Source organism: Podarcis muralis, chromosome 9 (genome assembly GCF_964188315.1).
Source record: "Podarcis muralis chromosome 9, rPodMur119.hap1.1, whole genome shotgun sequence".
Classification (NCBI taxonomy): domain Eukaryota; kingdom Metazoa; phylum Chordata; class Lepidosauria; order Squamata; family Lacertidae; genus Podarcis; species Podarcis muralis.
In genome coordinates this window covers 11,420,490-11,441,122 of record NC_135663.1, presented here as the reverse complement: position 1 = coordinate 11,441,122, position 20,633 = coordinate 11,420,490, and the positions used below count along the sequence as shown (strand labels likewise).

The following is a 20,633-nucleotide window of genomic DNA, read 5'->3' as shown; positions in this document are numbered from 1 at the left end:
ATTGGGAAAGGAGTACGACAAGGCTGTATTTTGTCTCCCTGCTTATTTAATTTATATGCAGAATACATCATGCGAAAGGCTGGGCTGGATGAATCCCAAGCTGGAATTAAGATTGCCGGAAGAAATATCAACAACCTCAGATATGCAGATGACACAACCTTGATGGCAGAAAGTGAGGAGGATTTAAAGAACCTTTTAATGAGGGTGAAAGAGGAGAGCGCAAAATATGGTCTGAAGCTCAACATCAAAAAAACGAAGATCATGGCCACTGGTCCCATCACCTCCTGGCAAATAGAAGGGGAAGAAATGGAGGCAGTGAGAGATTTTACTTTCTTGGGCTCCATGATCACTGCAGATGGTGACAGCAGCCACGAAATTAAAAGACGCCTCCTTCTTGGGAGAAGGGCAATGACAGGCCTAGACAGCATCTTGAGAAGTAGAGACGTCACCTTGCCAACAAAGGTCCGTATAGTTAAAGCCATGGTTTTCCCAGTAGTGATGTATGGAAGTGAGAGCTGGACCATCAAGAAGGCTGATCGCCGAAGAATTGATGCTTTTGAATTATGGTGCTGGAGAAGACTCTTGAGAGTCCCATGGACTGCAAGAAGATCAAACGCATCCATTCTTAAGGAAATCAGCCCTGAGTGCTCACTGGAAGGACAGATCGTGAAGCTGAGGCTCCAGTACTTTGGCCACCTCATGAGAAGAGAAGACTCCCTGGAGAAGACACTGATGCTGGGAAAGATGGAGGGCACAAGGAGAAGGGGGCGACAGAGGACGAGATGGTTGGATAGTGTTTTCGAGGTTACCAGCATGAGTCTGACCAAACTGCGGGAAGCAGTGGAGGACAGAGGTGCCTGGCGTGCTCTGGTCCATGGGGTCACGAAGAGTCGGACACGACTAAACGACTAAACAACAACAACAACAGTGGTACCTTGGGTTACATACGCTTCAGGTTACATATGCTTCAGGTTACAGACTCCGCTAACCCAGAAATAGTGCTTCAGATTAAGAACTTTGCTTCAGGATAAGAACAGAAATCGGGCTCCGGCGGCACAGCAGCAGCGGGAGGCCCCATTAGCTAAAGTGGTGCTTCAGGTTAAGAACAGTTTCAGGTTAAGTATGGGCCTCCGGAACGAATTAAGTACTTAACCCAAGGTATCACTGTATTTGCAAATTCTAAAGGAACATTGATTTGTGCACTGTGCATATTCTAAGTGGGGACTTGTTTTTAATTGAATGCCATCTTTAGAAAATCCCAGCTTCCTTTCCCCAGATGCAATAAATTTCTAGACCTTGTGATTCTAAAAACCTTGGACCCAGAGGCAGCACATTTCTCACACAAGGCAAAAGGACAACATGAAGGGGACTTTCGGTAGCAGCCTGGCTATGAAACCAGTTTTGCAGGAAGGCTGCTTTCAAAAGGATTTGGGAGACCACACCTCCCACCCTGCGAAGTATCAGCCAATGTAAACTCCTTCCAGGTCTCATTTCCATCTCAGTGTGTGTGCATATGCGTGATTTGGACCAGGGGCTGTCTAATTCTGACCCCCGTTGAAAGAACTATTTGGTAACCCATTTGCAAATTATCAAGCCACACATGCACAGGGTCGCACAGCATGTAAGAACAGTGCCTCTCAAGCTTTCAATCCTCCAGCCAGAGCTTCAGGAGGCTGAAAATTACAGAGATCCATTGGTCCTAAAATGGTGGCGGACAGTATTTGGCATAATCAGCTGGCAAGTACTGGCATCATGCAGCTACCATATTAACATGCAGATTGCCAGCTGCTTCCTACTCAGAATTCCATCTTGCATAAAGATGGAGAACCACTTAGAAGCAAGACGAGAACCTCCTGCGGTCCTATTGCCTGCTGAAAGTGTGCTATTATTAAAGGCAGCATGTTGCAAATGGTTCAGAGGGGTCAGAAGTGAATCTATTAATTTTTTTCACTGGAAGGGCATCAGGGTTTGCAGGACACTGTCAGACAACGGCATGATGATCATAAAACTCCCTGTTATTTCAGGGAATGCGGCTCTTCCTTCTACAGAGCACTTCTACAGTGGTACCTCTGGATGTGAACAGGATCCGTTCTGGAGCCCTGTTCGCATCCTGAGTAGAGCGTAACCCACAACTGCACATCTGCGCATGTCACGATTTGCCGCCACTGCGCATGCGCGTGACGTCATTTTGAGTGCACGAGTGGTGAAACCCAGAAGTAACACACTCCATTACTTCCGGATCACCGCGGTGCGTAACCTGAAAGCGCTCAACCTGAAGCACATTTAACCCGAGGTATGACTGTACTTGTGATTTTCACAATGTGACCATTTTTTAAAAAATGGATTTGTGGCCTAAATTAAGCTAGGGTTTCCCAGCGACTGGGAAATCAAGCTTACTTGAGAGTAAGCCCCACTGAAGTCAGTGGAGCTTTCTTCCGAGTAGACATATTTGAACCGCTCAAATTAAATTAGAACAATCCAACAAGGAGTGTGTTGAGCTGGGCTTGGCTGCCAATGTTTCATGCTCTCTCCCACTTCTCTCAAAATGTCCTGTCCAGACCCTGCTCACTGCCTCTGTGGCCTCATCTCCCCCTGTTCCCCTCTGTCAGCCTTTGCCAAAACACATTCTAAATTCCTAAAATGCCTGGATCATGGAAATAAAATGAGTTATGCCTTTTCAAGCCTACGCAAGTGCGCTCTGTTCGCAGAATACTTTCTACCCACATAATATATGATTTCTCAGCAAAATGCAGTTTGAGCCAATTGTTAACAATGTGGTAATTAGGCCAAATATGACCTTTTAAATGAGACTGGGAAAATACCTAAAAAGCAACTGATCTCTCTCTCTCTCTCTCTCTCTCTCTCACACACACACACACACACACACACAGACACACACACACCAATTTTTCTTGAGGCTGATTTCAACCATCACGAAATAACGTGCTTATTATTAGATCTGTACACAACGGGGGGTATTCAATTGACTCAAAGTTAGCCCATTGAAATTAATGAACATGAGTAAGTCAGGTCCATTAATTTAAAAAGGTCTGTTCTGAGCTTAATTTACAGTGTAATCCTGTGCATGTGTACTCAGAATTAAGCACCATTGAGTCTAATGGGTTTTACTCCCAGGGAAGTATATGAGCATAGGATTGCAGACTTAGCATGCATTAGCATGGCCTGGGTATTGTTTAGGGTTTTTTGTTGGGGTGCATGTGTTGCTTCTATTAACTTTTTTGTATCATTGTTTTAGATATTATGATTTATGTGGAAATTGTTTCAATGTGGTTGCGTATTTTTTGATATTTTATTATGTTATGTTTGCAATTGTCTATTTTTATGTTGTAAGCTGCCCTGAGCATGGTTTTAACTGTAGAAAGACAGCTTACAAATAAAATTATGTGTGTATCAATATACCCTTAACATTCTTCATATATTTCGTTTCCACTTAGTTATGGCAATTGGCAGCCGAGATACAAAATCTTCCATTGTTCTTGTTATTTTTTAAACCTTTTTTTGTATCAGTTTAATAACAGCAGCTACTGTTTGACATTTTTGCTTTGTATTGTTATCAAGCATTTCTTTTACATAAAATATTAGCAGCCTTGTACTCAGCATTGCTTAGGAATTCTAATGTTCAGTCCGCCATCTTGATTCAAAATGGCACCCAACTGTTTCCAAAAACAGATGGAAAACTTCTCCTTGATCTCCGGAAACCATCATGCACATTGTGGCTGAAATATTGTAAGAGGTGTCCAAATGCATAGAGGAAAAACAACTTTCCAAAACATATAGTAGAGAAAAAGTCATTCAGAGTTTAGAGGGCATTTGAGACCAGCTCCACAACAAACATGCTATCTATTGTTGAGCCATACTGGCTGTCCTTACTAGACCAAGGAGAATACACAAACAACTCATGTCATCAAACATAGGTATCTATCTTACCTGCGCATTGGAGGGGTCCTGGAAAGAATCCTTCACCACATGATGCCACACACTGGCCATCCTTCAACTGCAGCGAATCTTTGCATGCTGTACACACAAACCCATCAGTGCAATTAGAGCATGTCTTCTTGCAGGCTGGCCAAGACAGGAAAGAAAGAAGAGTTTCTTACAGAACAGGAATCTGCAACTGCCCTTCCACTCGATACGATATGATAATCTTTATTGTCATTGTCCCATACAGAACAACGAATCTACGTAAGACATTCAAAAACCAACAAGCCTGCTATCCCAGCTATCCCAACCTGGTTAGCCCCCGAAAAACTCTGATACCCCATTTTTAAATACAATATACTCCCTTAGAGACTCCTTACACTGCATTTAAAACCAAAATCACATTTGGATAGAAACTGTTTCTCAGACGGCTAGTCCTAGTCTTTATAACTCTGTACCTTCTTCCAGCTGAAAGATCATTTCTGGGGTGGACACTATCCTGCACTATCTCTGCAGCTTTTTTATGGCACCTGGAAGCATAGATTTGATCCAAGGTGGGAAGAGTGCACCCAATGATTCTCTCCGCAGTCTTTACAACCCTGGACAGCATTGTTTTTTCCCTGACCGTGCAGCTCCCAAACCACACACACAGACCATAAGTTAACACACTCTCAACAGTACAATGGTAAAATGCCATCAACAGGTCCTTTGAGTGCCTACAGCACTCCCTCCTTGATGTGGCCTTTCAGGTGCTTATGGAGGATCTAAATCATCATACGGATATCAGTAATCTTGGTAGAAGGCTCTGCTATGGATGATGATGAGTGGTTCCTCATCATCCTGGGGAAAAGTGACAAGAGGGGTGCCACAGGGTTCTGTCTCGGGCCCAGTGTCATTCAACAACTTTATGAACAACTTGGATAAATGAGTTGATGGGATGCTCATCAAATTTGCAGATGACACCAAACTAGGAGGGATAGCCAATGCTGCAGAAGACAGAATCAAGATTCAAGATGACCTTCACAGATTGGAGAACTGGGCCAAAACTAATGAAGGGAATTTCAATAGGGACAAATGCAAGGTTCTGCACTTAGGCAAGAAGAACCAGCTGCACATATGTTAAGATAGGGGACGCCTGGATTGCCAGTAAAGGTAAAGGGACCCCTGACCATTAGGTCCAGTTGCGGACAACTCTGTGGTTGCGGCGCTCATCTCGCTTTACTGGCCAAGGGAGCCGGCGTACAGCTTCCAGGTCATGTGGCCAGCATGACTAAGCTGCTTCTGGCGAAACCAGGAGCACGGAAACGCTGTTTACCTTCTCGCTGGAGCAGTACCTATTTATCAGCTTGCACTTTGACGTGCTTTCGAACTGCTAGGTTGGCAGGAGCAGGGACCGAGCAATGGGAGCTCACCCCCATCGCGGGGATTCGAACCACCGACCTTCTGATCAGCAAGCCCTAGGCTCAGTGGTTTAGACCACAGCACCGCCCTTGTCCTATGGATTGCCAGTAGTACATGTGAAAAGGATTTAGGGGTCTTAGTAGATCAGAAGCTCAACATGAGACAACAGTGTGATGCAGCCGCAAATAAAGCTGATGCTATTCCTGGTTGCATCAGCAGAAGTCTAGTGTCTATTTGGTCTTGGTCAGACCACACATGGAATGAGTCCTGTGTCTAGTTCTTTGGACCACAATTTAAGAAGGCTATTGACAAGATGGAACGCATGCAGAGGAGTGCAACCAAGATGATCAAGGATCTGGAAAGCAAGCCTTATGAGGAATGGTTGAGGGAGCTGGGTATGTTGGATGGCCATCTGTCAGGAATGCTTTAGTTGAGATTCCTGCATTGCAGGGGCTTGGACTAGATGACTCTTGGGTCCCTTCCAACTCTACTATTCTACAATTCTGTGATGTTTCTGACCAACTGAAAACCACAAAGGCATCCCTCTTGCTGAAAAGCACACACTGACAAACTTTGAAAGTCAACACAACTCTGGGCATGCTATTAGCACACTTTTTTTCTGACAAAGGGAAGCCACAACTGACAGATTCATCATTCCTTACCTGGAATCATCTGCAAGGAAGAAGGGCAGGTTATTAAGTCATTGTTTTATTTGTAGGGAAAAGTTGATAAGTCTGCTTTTCATTATCCAGAAAAGCACCCCACAGAGAGTTACAGGCACACACAAAAACATGAAAATGTTTTATTTTTCTGCAGCTAAGTATGATATTTGAAATATTGTAAATAATAAAGAGATTACCTAAGCAAAGCCCAGCATCCTGATAATACCCAGATCCACAGCTGGCCACACAGCGCCCAGCCTGCAGCAGCTTGCTTGTGTCACGGCAGACGTCGCAGAGGTCAAAAGACTGTGAGCAGGTCACACAATCCGCATGGCACCGACCTGTTGTTGGTGAAGAAGAGGCAACTCTGGTTCAGTATAGTTGAGTGTAACAGCCAGAGGGCAAAGGTTTTATCAGGCCTCTTCTCCCTCAACTGTCATTTGGGGGCAGCCATTTTATCAGTGGGAGAGATGGGGATAAAGGTAAAGGTAAAGGGACCCCTGACCATTAGGTCCAGTCGTGACCGACTCTGGGGTTGCGGCGCTCATCTTGCTTTATTGGCCGAGGGAGCCAGAGTACAGCTTCCGGGTCATGTGGCCAGCATGACTAAGCCGCTTCTGGCGAACCAGAGCAGCACACGGAAACACCGTTTACCTTCCCGCCAGAGCAGTACCTATTTATCTACTTGCACTTTGATGTGCTTTCGAACTGCTAGGTTGGCAGGAGCAGAGGCCGAGCAACGGGAGCTCACCCCGTCACGGGGATTCGAACCGCCAACCTTCTGATCAGCAAGTCCTAGGCTCTGTGGTTTAACCCACAGCGCCACCCGCTAGAAATTGGGGGCTGAGTCTGTGAATTCCCCCCCCCCCTTTCCCTCCTTGTCCCTCGTGTTTTATTTTTGTTTGTTTGTTTCTTAGAATGTAAGCCTGTGTGTAGGGAGTGTCTTGTTTTGATTTCATGAAACTTGCTTTGGGAGCTTTGATGGCTGAAGAGTGGGGGTACAAATGCTATTACTATTATTATTATTATTATTATTATTATTATTATTATTATTATTATGCCATCCACTCTGGGTGGCTTCTACAACAAAATGTTAAAAACACAATCAAACATCAAACATTAAAAGCACGAAGAAATAAAAATATATATGCACATATGCGGTATTTGTTGCAGTTGTTAGTACAACCACAGTTCATACACTTCTTCTTCGGCGATCACTCATAGCCAAGTAAGATTGTCTTCCATAAACACAGTTTTAACAATGAGTCCATAAGTGACTGTGGAGGCCAATTCTGGATCCACACATCCTTCCACAGTGGAGACATTGGTTTCTGGGCAGGAGTTGATCACGGTGTGAATTTGCCAAGCATGCCTTCCTCCTAGCACATTTCTTCCTCGCGTCCTGAGTTCGAGTGTCTTCAAAGCCCATGACACCTTTGGTAAAGGCTGTTCTCCAACTGGAGCTCTCGCAGGCCAGTGTTTCCCAGTTGTCAGTGTTTATACTACATTTTTTTAGATTTGCCTTGAGACAGTCTTTGAACCTCTTTTGTTGACCACCAGCATTACGCTTTCCATTTTTAAGTTTGGAATAGAGTGGTTGCTTTGGAAGACGATAATCAGGCATCCGCACAACATGACCAGTCCAACGAAGTTGATGTTGAAGAACCATTGCTTCAACACTGGTGATCTTTGCTTCATCCAGTACACTGATATTAGTTCGCCTGTCTACACACACACACACACACACACCCTTTTGTGTTGGAATCTTTGTAAGGCGCCCTTTCCCGCTGAAGAGCAGGGCAAAGACTCTTCAAATAAACAAGACAAACGAGTAAACAAACACAGGATACCTGCGCCCGAGCCTTCAGGAACAAAGTTCAACAGTCATAGAAATACCTGGCTCGCAAGGAGGGCAGCACTGTCCTGCTGAGGCAACTGCCACGCTGCCTGTGGGGCAAGTCAGACAGGACGGAGAGGAGCAAATCACATCGGAATCCTGGCACTCGCATTCGCGACACGGACCTTCTTTCCATTTTTCTCCACTCTACATGAGAAAACGATAACAGCTACAGCCTATTGTATATTTTCAGCACTATGTTATTTATTAAATTTTGTGGTAAGTGGAACCAGAGCCAAATGGGGATGGAGCATGGGCAGGCAAACTAAGACCTGGGGGCCTGATCCGGCCCAATTGCCTTCTCAATCCAGCCCAGGAATTAGTGTGTTTTTACATGAGTAGAATGTGTCCTTTTATTTAAAATGCATCTCTGGGTTATTTGTGGGGCATAGGAATTTGTTCATTTCCCCCCAACAAATATAGTCCAGCCCCTGCACAAGGTCTGAGGGACAGTGGACCGGCCCCCTGCTGAAAAAGTTTGCTGACTCCCGATAGAGCAACAACTCAATTTTACCTTTTCACAGTAAGGTGATTTCTAAACACACAGCTGCAGCTCCCAAAGGGGCTTCACAGTCAACCCCTATTCACAGGGAACTCTGGGAGTTGTAGTTCTCAGAGGTGGCTGGGGGGTGTCCTCACAGCTGTCAGCACCCTTAACAAACTACAGCTCCCAGAGAAGGGCTAGGGAAGACATGACTGTTTAAAGCGGCATCATTGTGCTTTAAACGTGTGGTGTGAATGAGGCCACACATGTGCGCATAAAATGTACATCTGTACATGTCTTCAGATAGAAAAATAGGCAGCCCACTCCTTGACAAACGGCTAAACTAGCCTTGGAAAAGGAATGCTTTGCTCCACCGGCAAATGCTTTGATGCAGGCTTAGATGTTACAGTTCAGACAACATTGATCTTTTCCCCCTGCCTGTATTGATTACACTGTTAGGAGCCATTCAATTGTACAAATGTAGCAGCTAATATCATCATTCAATTGCCAGAATAAGGAAAGCCCTCAAAACCTGATCGCATCAAATTATGATAAAACAGCTAAACATTTGGGAGCAAGAGTGCTGTAAAACATTATCGAATGAGGTAATCCCATTCCAATAAAGCTAGCAATCAACAGAGAACATTTGAAGATTGTTTCCAAAGATCCTGAAAGTGCCTTTCTGTTGTGCAACCTCTCTCTCAACTTGAAACACACTGCAATCAGACCACAAATGAGTGGGATAGCTTTGCCGTTGGGCAAAGGGCTGGAATAAATTTCCTTTGGGTACTTCTGTGACATATAATGCTATGAATCTGGCAATCCTGGCTACTGTGGATCAATCTTGATTTTTGCCTAGGGTGGCTGGGGCAACCCCATCAGATGGGCGGCAATCACCACCTGATTGACAGTCCAGGAGGCCTGACAAAACATGATGGACTGGTTGAAGTGCAGGAAAAGTCAATAGTCTCTCAGGGGTGGCACTCACCATTAATCATGGTAGTAGCCCAGCATGCTTATTTGTTCCTAAGGTGTTTATTGATTGCTGTTTTGGCTGCAAGCTGTTAGCAGCCTGCCTACCATTTTGTACCCTCTATCAGGCCCTGGTTCTATCATCAATCAATCAAAATGTTATTATGGTCATAGGCCAGCATAAGTAGGTGGGTGTACAATCATTTAAAATCTGTGAAACGTTTTGGAAAGCTAAAATTATTAAAACAGAAGGTACATATAAAAGACTAAAAGAAGGGTTAGGGGCATTAAACAAATGTGGAAAAGCATAAAAGGTTAGTATATAAAAGGCTATGGCTATCAATTTACAAGGCACAAGGATATGAGTGTTCATTAAATCTAGTTTGTGGTGCAGGTCAAGGATTTAGCATCATTCCAGGCATATATTCATTGCAGTGAGGAAATGTCAGGTGCCACCAAAAATTGGTGGAGATTTTTTTTTTGGGGGGGGGGAATTCTGCAAATTGGCCTACTTCTAGAGGAGCAAGAAAAACTTCAGAAATTTTCTCAGGAAAACTGAGAGTTCTCTGCTTAGCTCCAGTATCCAATACCCTTTCACCCAGAGGAAACTAAAAACCGGAGCGAAAGGCTCCTGGAATGTCTCTCATTACAGAGGAATGGGGCAAGAACCTCAGGACTGATTGATAGACACAGCCAGTTCCCTACATCCCAGCACACTGAAGCATGGCCAAGAAACAGATCCCGGGCAATTGAGACAAGAGCTGGCTTGACTCTCGCTGCAGACAAGGGCTAGCCTGGTATGCAATGGCTCCCAGTTCTCCAGAGCAAAGATACAGTGACTTCCTATGCACTTTTGCTCAAAAGTTGCCCCACTGCAGTCAGTGGGGTTTACTGCCAGGTTAGTTGCACATAGAACTGATTGCTGAAAAGGGCAAAGGACCACAGAAGCTGCGAGTCATGCTAGCTGGGCACCCCATTCTGTTCCTCCTCTCGTTTCAGATACGTCAACAAGGAAAGTTTGTACAGTGGTACCTCGGGTTAAGTACTTAATTCGTTCCGGAGGTCCATACTTAACCTGAAACGGTTCTTAACCTGAAGCACCACTTTAGCTAATGGGGCCTCCTGCTGCTGCCGTGCCGCCGGAGCCCGATTTCTGTTCTCATCCTGAAGCAAAGTTCTTAACCTGAAGCACTATTTCTGGGTTAGCGGAGTCTGTAGCCTGAAGCGTATGTAACCTGAAGCGTGTGTAACCCGAGGTACCACTGTACAGTGGTACCTCTGGTTGCAAACGGGATCCATTCCGGAGGCCCGTTCACAACCTGAACAGAACACAATCCGCGTCTGCACACACGTGGGTCACGATTCACCGCTTCTGCGCGCACATGTGACGTCATTTTACACGTCTGCGCATGCGCGAGCGGCAAAACCCAGAAGTAACCTGTTCCGTTACTTCCGGGCCACCGCGGGACGCAACCTGAAAATGCTCAACCTGAAGCAAACGTAACATGAGGTATACTTTTCAGCACTCACTAGCTTAAGTGTTAGAGTGTTCCAGAGAAGCGGACATGGAACAATGGATCCAAACTACAAGAAAGAAGATTCCACCTAAACATTAGGAAGAACTTCCTGACAGTAAGAGCTGTTCGACAGTGGAATTTGCTGCCAAGGAGTGTGGTGGAGTCTCCTTCTTTGGAGGTCTTTAAGCAGAGGCTTGACAACCACATGTCAGGAGTGCTCTGATGGTGTTTCCTGCTTGGCAGGGGGTTGGACTCGATGGCCCTTGTGGTCTATTCCAACTCTATGATTCTATGATTCTAGAATATTGCTTTTTAAAAAAGAAAAAACAACAGATTTTTGGATGCAGAAATGCGTCTTTCAGCTAAGTAGTTATGTGCAAGGTATATATCTACAGGGCTCAGGTCACACAGCCTGTGATTCTACGCTGATGGCTCCCATTTGGGTGAATATCATTTTTCAATCCATCACCCAAACAGTTCTATGTGCCCCAAGTTTTCAGGCTACTTACATATTTGGTACGCCCTTGGTGAACACAGGGCCTGCCTCTGGGAATGCATTCAGGGCAGCACTTGCCTTCTAAATGAACTAATTCTTCACCCTGTGGAGAAAGAGGCAGCCACAGCATGAGACCCAGAATTAGCATTAAAAAAAAATAAAATACAATGCTGGAAGAAGACAGTGGGAGCCCGAACTTTTTTTTTACTGGAATGCAGTCTTTAAGATCCTATTTCCCTTTATCACTCCTGGAGCTCATTCCATCACTCTTGGTTCTCTCCCAAAAGATATGTGTGCTTAAATACCTTTGTGGCTGCAGAACAATTCCCGCAAGCTCCCAGCCGAAATGCCACAAAAACTGGCAAGGGATCAAAACGGGGATCCAGTTTCATGGACTGAATCCAGCCCGCATGGCTATCGCAATCGGCTTGCTTGATTACTTTGTCGTCCATCGCAAAAGTTTCCTCCGAAGAGCTCAAGAGTGGTGGATAGGGCAATGGTCCCTTTTTAGCCTCACAACCACTCCTGTGAGGTAGGCCAGGTATATTTTAGGCTGCTGAGAGAGCGCAAACTGCATGATTGCCACTGAGCCGCGAAGGCAAATGGGGACTTGAACCCAGGTCAGGGCAAGGAGATAAAGGTAATGAACATGGCTCTCTTGCTTCTCAGTTTCTCCTTACAACAAACCTGTGAGGCAAGTTAGGCTGGGAGGAGGTAGCTGGCCCAAGGTTACCCAGTGAGTTTCACTGCTGTGGGGGGATTTGAACCCGGGTCTCCCAGTTCCTAATCTGACACTCTCTCTTTTTCCCCCCAATAATTTTTTCTTATTTTCTTTACACATTCATTCTTACAGTACAGTGGTACCTCGGGTTAAGTACTTAATTCGTTCCAGAGGTCCGTTCTTAACCTGAAACTGTTCTTAACCTGAAGCACCACTTTAGCTTATGGGGCCTCCTGCTGCCGCTGCACTGCCAGAACCCGATTTCTGTTCTTATCCTAAAGCAAAGTTCTTAACCTGAAGCACTATTTCTGGGTTAGCAGAGTGTGTAACCTGAAGCATATGTAACCTAAAGCATATGTAACCCGAGGTACCACTGTACATTAATCAACCTATAAGCCTTATGCTCTGCCGAGCTTGCGACTTCCCTCCCTCCCTTCAGTTGGTATCACTTATCACATCCTGTTGCGTATTTTATCTTTTTACACCTAATTCATCCTGTCCACATTGTAGGAGTTACTTCAATCCTGCTAGTGTCTTTAAGTTTTTACAGTTGTCCTTTAAATACACAATAAATTTACTCCAATTTTTCCGGAATCTTTGATCATCCGGATCCTGAATCCTGCCAGTCAGTTTGGCTAACTCTGCATAGTCCATCATTTTCGTCTGCCACTCCGCAATGGTAGCAACTTCTTGTGATTTCCAGTTTGGGGCCAACAAAGTCCTTGCCGCAGCTGTGGCATACATGAATAATCTTTGATCTTTTGTCTTAATCTCCTTTCCCATCAGGCCAAGCAAAAAAAGCCCCTGGCTTTTTAGGGAAAGTATATTTTAATATTTTCTTAAGTTCATTGTAAATCGACTCCCAAAATGTCTTAACTTTATCACAAATCCACCGCATGTGATAATATTCACCATCCACCTCTTTGCACTTCCAACATTTCTTATCCCTCATCCTATATATTTTTGCCAATTTTGCCGGCGTTAAATACCACCTATAAATCATCTTCATTAAAAAATTTTTCAGAGCCATACATGACATAAATTTTATACTTTCATTCCATAATTTTATCCAATTCAATGTTATGCCCAAAATCTATAGCCCACCTAATCTGACACTCTCACCACTAAACCACACAGGCTCAGTGGGTATACCCATGGGCAGATATATGTGTGTATCCGTGGCTGGATCTAAATTCTCAGCCACATATGCTAGCTGTATCCCACAAAAGTCATCTTCACAATGCATATATAAATGCAGTAATATTCTAGGTGCCGAAATCCCAATGGAGCAGAAAATACTCTTTATGCATGCGACCGGATGTTATTGGCCCAGAGATGGAAAGAAGATAAAGTCCCGACCAGAGAAGAATGGCAGATTAAGTTGATGGCTTGTGCCGAAATGGCAGAAATGACTGGAAGGGTAGGACTCGAACCAATGGCTTCAAGTTGCAAGAAAAGAGATTCCGACTATACATTCAGAAAAAGCTTTCTGACAGCAGGAGCTGTTTGGCAGTGGAACAGACTTCCTTGGGAAACGATGGACTCTTGTTCCTTGGAGGTTTTTCAGCAGCGGTTGGATGGCCATCTGTCATGGATGCTTTAGCTGAGATCCTGGCATTGTGGGGGGTTGGACCAGATGACCCCTGGCTCCCTTCCAACTCTACAATTCTATGAATCTATGGCTCCTCTGAAGGCAACATTTCGTTGACCCTTCACGGGGAAAGCTTTGATCAATGTTTGGTCACCTCTGGGAAGTGTGTTTCTAGGAAAAGGAGGTTAAACTATTTATACATCTGTTGCAAAATTATGCAGTGTGGAAAGAGCCCTTGTCACAGTACATATTGTTAACATTCCCGGTTGGTGCTGTTACCTTCCCCAGCATGCACAAGAGCCCACTTCATATAACAAGCAAGGACAAATATGTATGGGGTGGGGTCCTCCCTGCCAAAAAATGCCCGCCTGCCTGCCAAGATTCAGAGCTGGGGAGGATTGTTTAAGATAACAGTCTCATTTCTCGCTGCCCAGCTTACAATGCAATGCCAGGGGCCACAGCGGTGGCAGCGAGGCTGTTGAAATGAAAGCCTCTTCAAAGGTCTACACAATAGTTTGCGCCTCGTGCGATCCCTGAGGCGACGCTATGTTCTGAAAAGGAAAAAACGAAGAAAGCAAGCACTTGTTCTCTAACGTTTTCTCCTCAGAACATCGTGGCCTCCCACTCTGTTGGGTGGGGACCCTCTTAAGAGCAGTCCTGCAGGATCAGACCTGGGGTGGCATTCAGCTAAGCCCTACTCAGGGGTTTTATAAATCGGTCTCTTGGTTCCGTATTTGCAATAAATAGTGGTACAGGTCCTCTACACAAGGTTGCCCACACAAACAAAGTCTCTCCTTGTACTGTACTTTGCTGTACCATCCACCACCACCAAGGGCATCGATTGGAATCGTAATTCTGTAAAAGCGATTCTTAGGAGCCACTGGGACCATATAACACCAGTCCTAAAGAACCTACAGTGGCTCCCATTACGTTTCCGAGCACAATTCAAAGTGTGGTTCTGACCTTTAAAGCCCTAAATGGCCTCGGCCCTGAATACCTGAAGGAGCATCTCCACCACTATCATCCACTAAGGTCCAGCTCTGAGGACCTTCTGGTGGTTCCCTCACTGTGAGAAGTGAAATTAGAGGGAACCAGACAGAGGGCCTTCTCGGTAGTGGCGCCCACCCTGTGGAACGCCCTCCCATTAGATGTCAAACAGATAAAAAGCTATTTGACTTTTAGATGACATCTGAAGGCAGTACTATATCAGGATGCTTTTAATCTGTGATGTTCTGTTGTGGTGTTGTTGCTGCTGTTGTGTTTCTGTATACTGTATTATGTTGGAAGCCATCCAAAGTGGCTGGGGCAATGCAGTCAGATGGGCGGTGTATAAGTACCATATTTTTCTGTGTATAAAACACTGCTTTTTGCTTTTAAAAAAATTAGGCAAAAATTGGGTGTCGTCTTACACACAGATGCAGAAGGGCAACATGCGGTTAATGGCAGCAGCAAACAGGAGACTGGCGGTGGTGATTGGGCGGGTGATTGGTGGCTGCGGCAAGGCCTGCTAGCGATTGGCTGTGGCTGTGGCAATTGGGCAGGCAATTTGTAGCTGTGGAGAGGCAGGAAGGTGATTGGCGGCTGTGGCAAGTGGGCGGGTGGGCTGTTGGTGGCGGCGAGTGGGCAGACAATTGGCGGCTGTGGCGAGGTGTGCAATTGGCAGTGGCTGTGGCAAACGATTGGCAGTGGCGGGCAGGTGGGTGAGCGATTGGTGGAAGTGACCTCCCCCACCCCACCCCAAAAGCTAAACAACTCAATTTCTGAATTTGGGGTTTTAAAAAATAGGGGTCGTCTTATACATGGGGGTGTCTTGTACATGGAAAAATATGTTGTTGTTGTTATTATTATTATTATTATTATTATTATTATTATTATTATTATTTGCTGGGCCTGAACTCCTTTTCTACAAAGCTATTGTGGAAATATGAATGGTTCACATTAGCGCTGCTCATCCCACACAATGTGCTATTGCTGCTTCTCAAACGCAGCTGCAGCTGTTCATTGTGAGGGAACAGGCATATTAACCTGAGCCTCGAAAAGAAACAAGCCCCCGCCGTGCTGAGGAAAAGATCTTAAACGCCCACAGTGGCACCCTTTTAAAAATATCCCAGACTGCCTAGGATATTGCACTCTCACTCTCTCTCAGAACAGCAGAGCTGAGGATTGTGGGATTTCCCGGGGCAGTTCAATGCCTGCCAACAAACTTCACCCTTCTCCCAGTCATCTGGTAATAAATAAATGCAAGCCCACATTTGTCGGAGAACTTAAGAGACAGCCACCTGAAACTCGCGGCTTGTCGATAGGCTCATCCCAACCAGCGTATGAAATGAGTTTCTTTTCTTGCATAGTCTCCATAATCCTGTCCCTGCCTACCTGCCCTGCCTATGCCAGTGGCCTTGTTGCAGCATAACAGAGTTATGCGACCAGAAAAGTTAATTCTTCCCCAACGAAGGATGAAACCCGCGGAGACCTGGCTTCAATTTAGCTCCGGTTTACTGATGCAAATGTCCTAAATACAGAACGAGCTGGGAAGATTCGGGAGGGTTCTGAAAGCAGGCGGAAGGGGAGAGAGAAGCTACCTGCTGCTTTTGTTGCCGACTTTATAAAATATTTCGGTGGAATGGCACCGATGACACCTCTGGGGGCTGCTGAGCTAGAATACATCACTGATAATAAGCCGCGGAGTGTGCACTCTGGACTAAAAAATACATTGCTATCCATCTAAAGTTAATCCAAATTCCACATCCGAAAGAGTAGAGTTCGGCTGCCCCTGTAAATAATGCAAATTTGCAAAATGTCTCTTACTTTGCATAATTGATGCTGTGAATCCTTACACACACATACACACACTGACTATCTAGCGTCATTTTTTCTGCTTATCATGAAGCAGAGGCAAGAAAGGTCACAAGAGGGTATGGACCAGATGTCAGGAGCAACTGCATCTAGGGCTGGGACCCCATAGCTCTTGTGCACAGCTGCCCCATAAGCTGCCAGGGTTGGGTATGTGGGCATCTGTGGCAGGAGGGGGGAGAAAGTGGGCAATCCCACTGTCAAGAGCAGACGGCAGATACTTAACTCTTTACTGTCAAAGATAACACTAATAAATAAATAATAATAAGAATAATAATTTATTTGTAACCCACCCCTCTGGCTGGGTTTCTCCAACCACTCTGGGCAGCTTCCAACAAAGATTAAAAATACATTAAAATGTCACACATTAAAAACTTCCCTGATGTTTTGTTTTGTCTTCAGATTCTTCTAAATGTCAGATAGTTGTTTATCTCTTTTAGTTGGCCGATATTGCAGAGGGCTTGAGGCATTGGTTACAGGTGTGAGGGTATTTGGCAGTGAGCCTTTGGGCTCTTGTGGCAGTTAGGCATTGTTTGACCTTGTGATGGGGGAGGGGAGGTGTGGAGGTGTGGCCCATGGAGGTGTGGCCATCACCTGCCCCTCCAAGCTTAAGGGTATTCCGTTAAAGGAATCTGGGGGTGTGGATCTTGTCCACAAGTTCCCCACAAATCAGTGACCCCCTCTCCAGAGCCAGACTCCAACACCTCTTCCCCACAGTGCACACTCGTCAGCATCCTGCCAGTCCCTGGTACCCACCCCAAATAAACAATAGTCGGGGAATATTTGTGGAATATTTGAAAAATCATGGCATGCAACTAGGTGCATTGGTAGGGTCTACTCAAATCAAGCAGTTAAAAGTATTGTCAAGATTAATTGTAGAACAGTTCAAAAATGGAATGAAGTGGAAAAGTCAGTGTTAAAAATTTAAACAAGAGAAGGAACTGCAAAAGTGTGGGAGGGAAGTCTGATATGTATTGATATTGAAAGTATGAGACTTTAAGATGTGTATTCGTAAATTATTAAAAACTGAAAACAGAATTTATAATGGTTTTATCTAAACAAAAGAACTAAACAAAACAAATAAAACACAACCCCCAGATTCCCAGCTTTCATTTCTGCTTTTCCTGTTGGGTTTTTTTAGTTTTTAGTTAGTGTTTCTGGGAATCTTCTATGTAAAGAAATAATAGAACCAGATAGATAAGGTTGCTCAAAACAAGGTCATTTTCTTACCGGGGCACACTCCACCTTGGCACACCCTCCGTGCCAGCAAGAGACTCGCCCTCCGTCACACATGCAGAACTCACACCCGGTACCATTCCACATCTCGTCGTGGTACCTTACGACGCCGTCATGGACGCAGCTCCCCTTGGAGGGGACGCATTCCTCGCAGCAAACTCCAGGACGCTGTATTTTGCTCTCCCCCTAGGAACACACAATTCAGATGCCTCGTGAAAAGAGAGAACAGCAAACTGCCTGGATTCTCCCAGGTTTCCAAGCTCAGGCATTACCTTCTCGCAGGTTACAGGTGTGCAGGTCTGCCTCAGACACCTGGGCTCCCCTCTGTCGCAGATGCAGGTTGTGCAGGCATCTTTCTGCCACTGCTCACCGTGCTGTGCAACAGAAATAAACGTAAGTATTCCATTCAGGTTAACCGCTGATGTCCACACAGGGTGGAGAACACCAGAAAATAGCCTTATGAAGACTGGGCATCCACAAAATGGTGGCTGGCTGTTGGGAGGAGAAAAATGAAAAACTGGGCGGTAGGAGGAACCAAATAGAGCATCCTGAGCAGGCACACATAGAATAATAGAATTGTAGGGAAGAGAACATGAGGGTCATCTAGTCCAAGCCCCTGGAACATGTGCAGAGGAGGGTGATTGTTATGTACTGAGTTGAATAGGATCCAAAATGCAGCAGTCTGATTGGTACTAGAACAATGCAGCAGTATGATTGGTCCGCAGGAGCCACCCAATCCAGCTCCAGATAGAAGTGAATCCACAACCCGATTGGCCTACAGGAGAATCCCGGAATTAGCCAATCACGTGGGGCCCATTTTGTAAATAATGTATATAAAGTAGATATTTTGGGGGAACATTCATTCCTCCTCACCACTATGAGCTGAATAAAGAGCATGAAATCCACTCTCGACTCTGAGTATATTTCAGTGACCAAGGTGATCAAGGATCTGGAAACAAAATGTATTCTAAAGAGGAAAGTCTTCACTTTTTTATGATGGAGGAAATCTACATTGTTTTTAATTGGACACTTTGATTTCTAAATGAACTGATGGGGTACGTCAGCCACCCAAAAACAACAAGCGTTTGCTTGGGTTGCTGCTAAGGAGGGCGATACTCGTTGTGCTGACTCAAAAAGGGGGTGGGAACAGAAAAAGGGGTTCTGCCTTCTGCACTTCTGGGGCATTAACCATACTCTGGTTTTTGCTAGCTGTGGATGGCAAGCTCCTTCTCAGACCTTCCTAGTTTACAACTTGATCCTTTTTTAATGAAACACATTGTATAAATGGTCTTATGTGTCTTAATTTTAAAATAAAATGCTATCAGCTGCAGCGGGGCAGGGGGAAGGATCTGGAAACGAAGCCTTATGAAGAACAGTTGAAGGAGCTGGGTTTGTTTAGCCTGAAAAAGAGACTGAGAGGAGATGTGATAGCCATCTTCAAATATCTCAAGGGCTGTCCCATGGAAGAGGAAACAAGCTTGTTTCTCCTGCTCCGGAAGAAGAAGAAGAAGAAGAAGAAGAAGAAGAAGAAGAAGAAGAAGAAGAAGAAGAAGAAGAGTAGTAGTAGTAGTTTGGATTTGATATCCCGCCTTTCACTCCCTTTAAGGAGTCTCAAAGCGGCTAATATTCTCCTTTCCCTTCCTCCCCCACAACAAACACTCTGTGAGGTGAGTGGGGCTGAGAGACTTCAAAGAAGTGTGACTGGCCCAAGGTCACCCAGCAGCTGCATGTGGAGGAGCGGAGACGCAAACCCGGTTCCCCAGATTACGTGACCACCGCTCTTAACCACTACACCACGCTGGAGGGTAGGACTCAAACCAATGGCTTCAAGTTGCAGGAAAGGAGATCCCAACTAAACATCAGGAAAAAATTCCTGGCAGGAAGAGCTGTTTGACTTCGGAATGGACTCCTTCAGAAGGTGGTGGACTCTCCTTCCTTGGAGGTTTCTAGGCAGAGCTTGGATGGCCATCTGTCATGGATGTGTCAGGGTACTGCCATCGGAACAGGGCAGGGAGGCAGAGGGGCAGCTGGGATACAGGGAGCCTCCAAAAATCTTGCGAAGCAGTTTCTCTTCCTGCGGTGGGGAAAGCCACATCTCCAGTTGGGAAGAGGGGAAGGGACCAGAGGATGCTGCCGGGAGCCTCAGCACTGCTCCTGGCCAAGCCGCCCAGGAGGGAAGCATGCCTCTTCCATCGCCCACCTTGTGCAGAGGGGTAAAACGCAAAGAAGGAAGGAAAAGGCTGGGGGTGACTAAGCTATTATGTTGGGGGAGGACCCAGAAATGACCACTCCCAGATTCTGCTAGTGATTGAGGCAGACATGAACTTGTGGTTCTGCACTGTAAATAGTTTTGCACCCAAATAAAACCTGTAAAAGACAGGTCGGAGTCCTGCCTGGTTACTCGCGAGCAACCACCATTGCCATCTGACAGGATGCTTTAGCTGCGATTCCTGCATTGTGGGGGGTTGGACTAGATGACCCGTGGGGTCCCTTCCAATTCTATGAATGCAGGAATCTTTCACCCAACTCGAGGTTCAAGCCCACGACCCTTATATGAAGAGCCTGGTGCTCTACCAACTGCGCTATATTTCGTCACATGCCCTGCTCGCATAACTCTGTAACGCATCAAATGCATTCCTGATTTTTTGAAAATAAAAAAAAATTGCAAAGCTCTGTCCTGGATCGCCAGAGCCTGTTATCTCCAACCTGCCCTCGCCCTCCTCTTGCACACCACTTTTCAAACTATGTTAGCAGGAACGGCCTTATCTACACTGGCCTGTGAACTGAGTTGTCTCTCGCCAGCACATTCCTTTCTACTTCTTAATCCCCTTCATTTCGTCAGGCTTCCCAGGAAGAAGAAAAGCAGC

The 20,633-nt window shown here is 45.4% G+C and overlaps 1 protein-coding gene across 4 annotated transcripts in view; it reads right to left on the bottom strand.

Annotated features, from left to right (window-relative positions):
• The window catches only part of FRAS1 (Fraser extracellular matrix complex subunit 1), a 355,216-nt gene that overhangs the window by 193,273 nt on the left and 141,310 nt on the right, over nucleotides 1-20,633 (bottom strand). For all 4 annotated transcript variants that reach the window (XR_013394125.1, XM_077933767.1, XM_077933768.1 and 1 more), the window contains exons 8-13: nucleotides 18,039-18,140; nucleotides 17,761-17,952; nucleotides 11,382-11,471; nucleotides 7,899-8,046; nucleotides 6,200-6,343; nucleotides 3,949-4,083 (exon numbers count right to left, since the gene is read on the bottom strand). Coding sequence is in view for 3 of the 4 variants with exons in the window: in XM_077933767.1 (XP_077789893.1) it covers nucleotides 3,949-4,083; nucleotides 6,200-6,343; nucleotides 7,899-8,046; nucleotides 11,382-11,471; nucleotides 17,761-17,952; nucleotides 18,039-18,140 (811 nt within the window). In the remaining variant the exon portion in view is untranslated. The remainder of the gene's footprint in view (nucleotides 1-3,948; nucleotides 4,084-6,199; nucleotides 6,344-7,898; nucleotides 8,047-11,381; nucleotides 11,472-17,760; nucleotides 17,953-18,038; nucleotides 18,141-20,633) is intronic.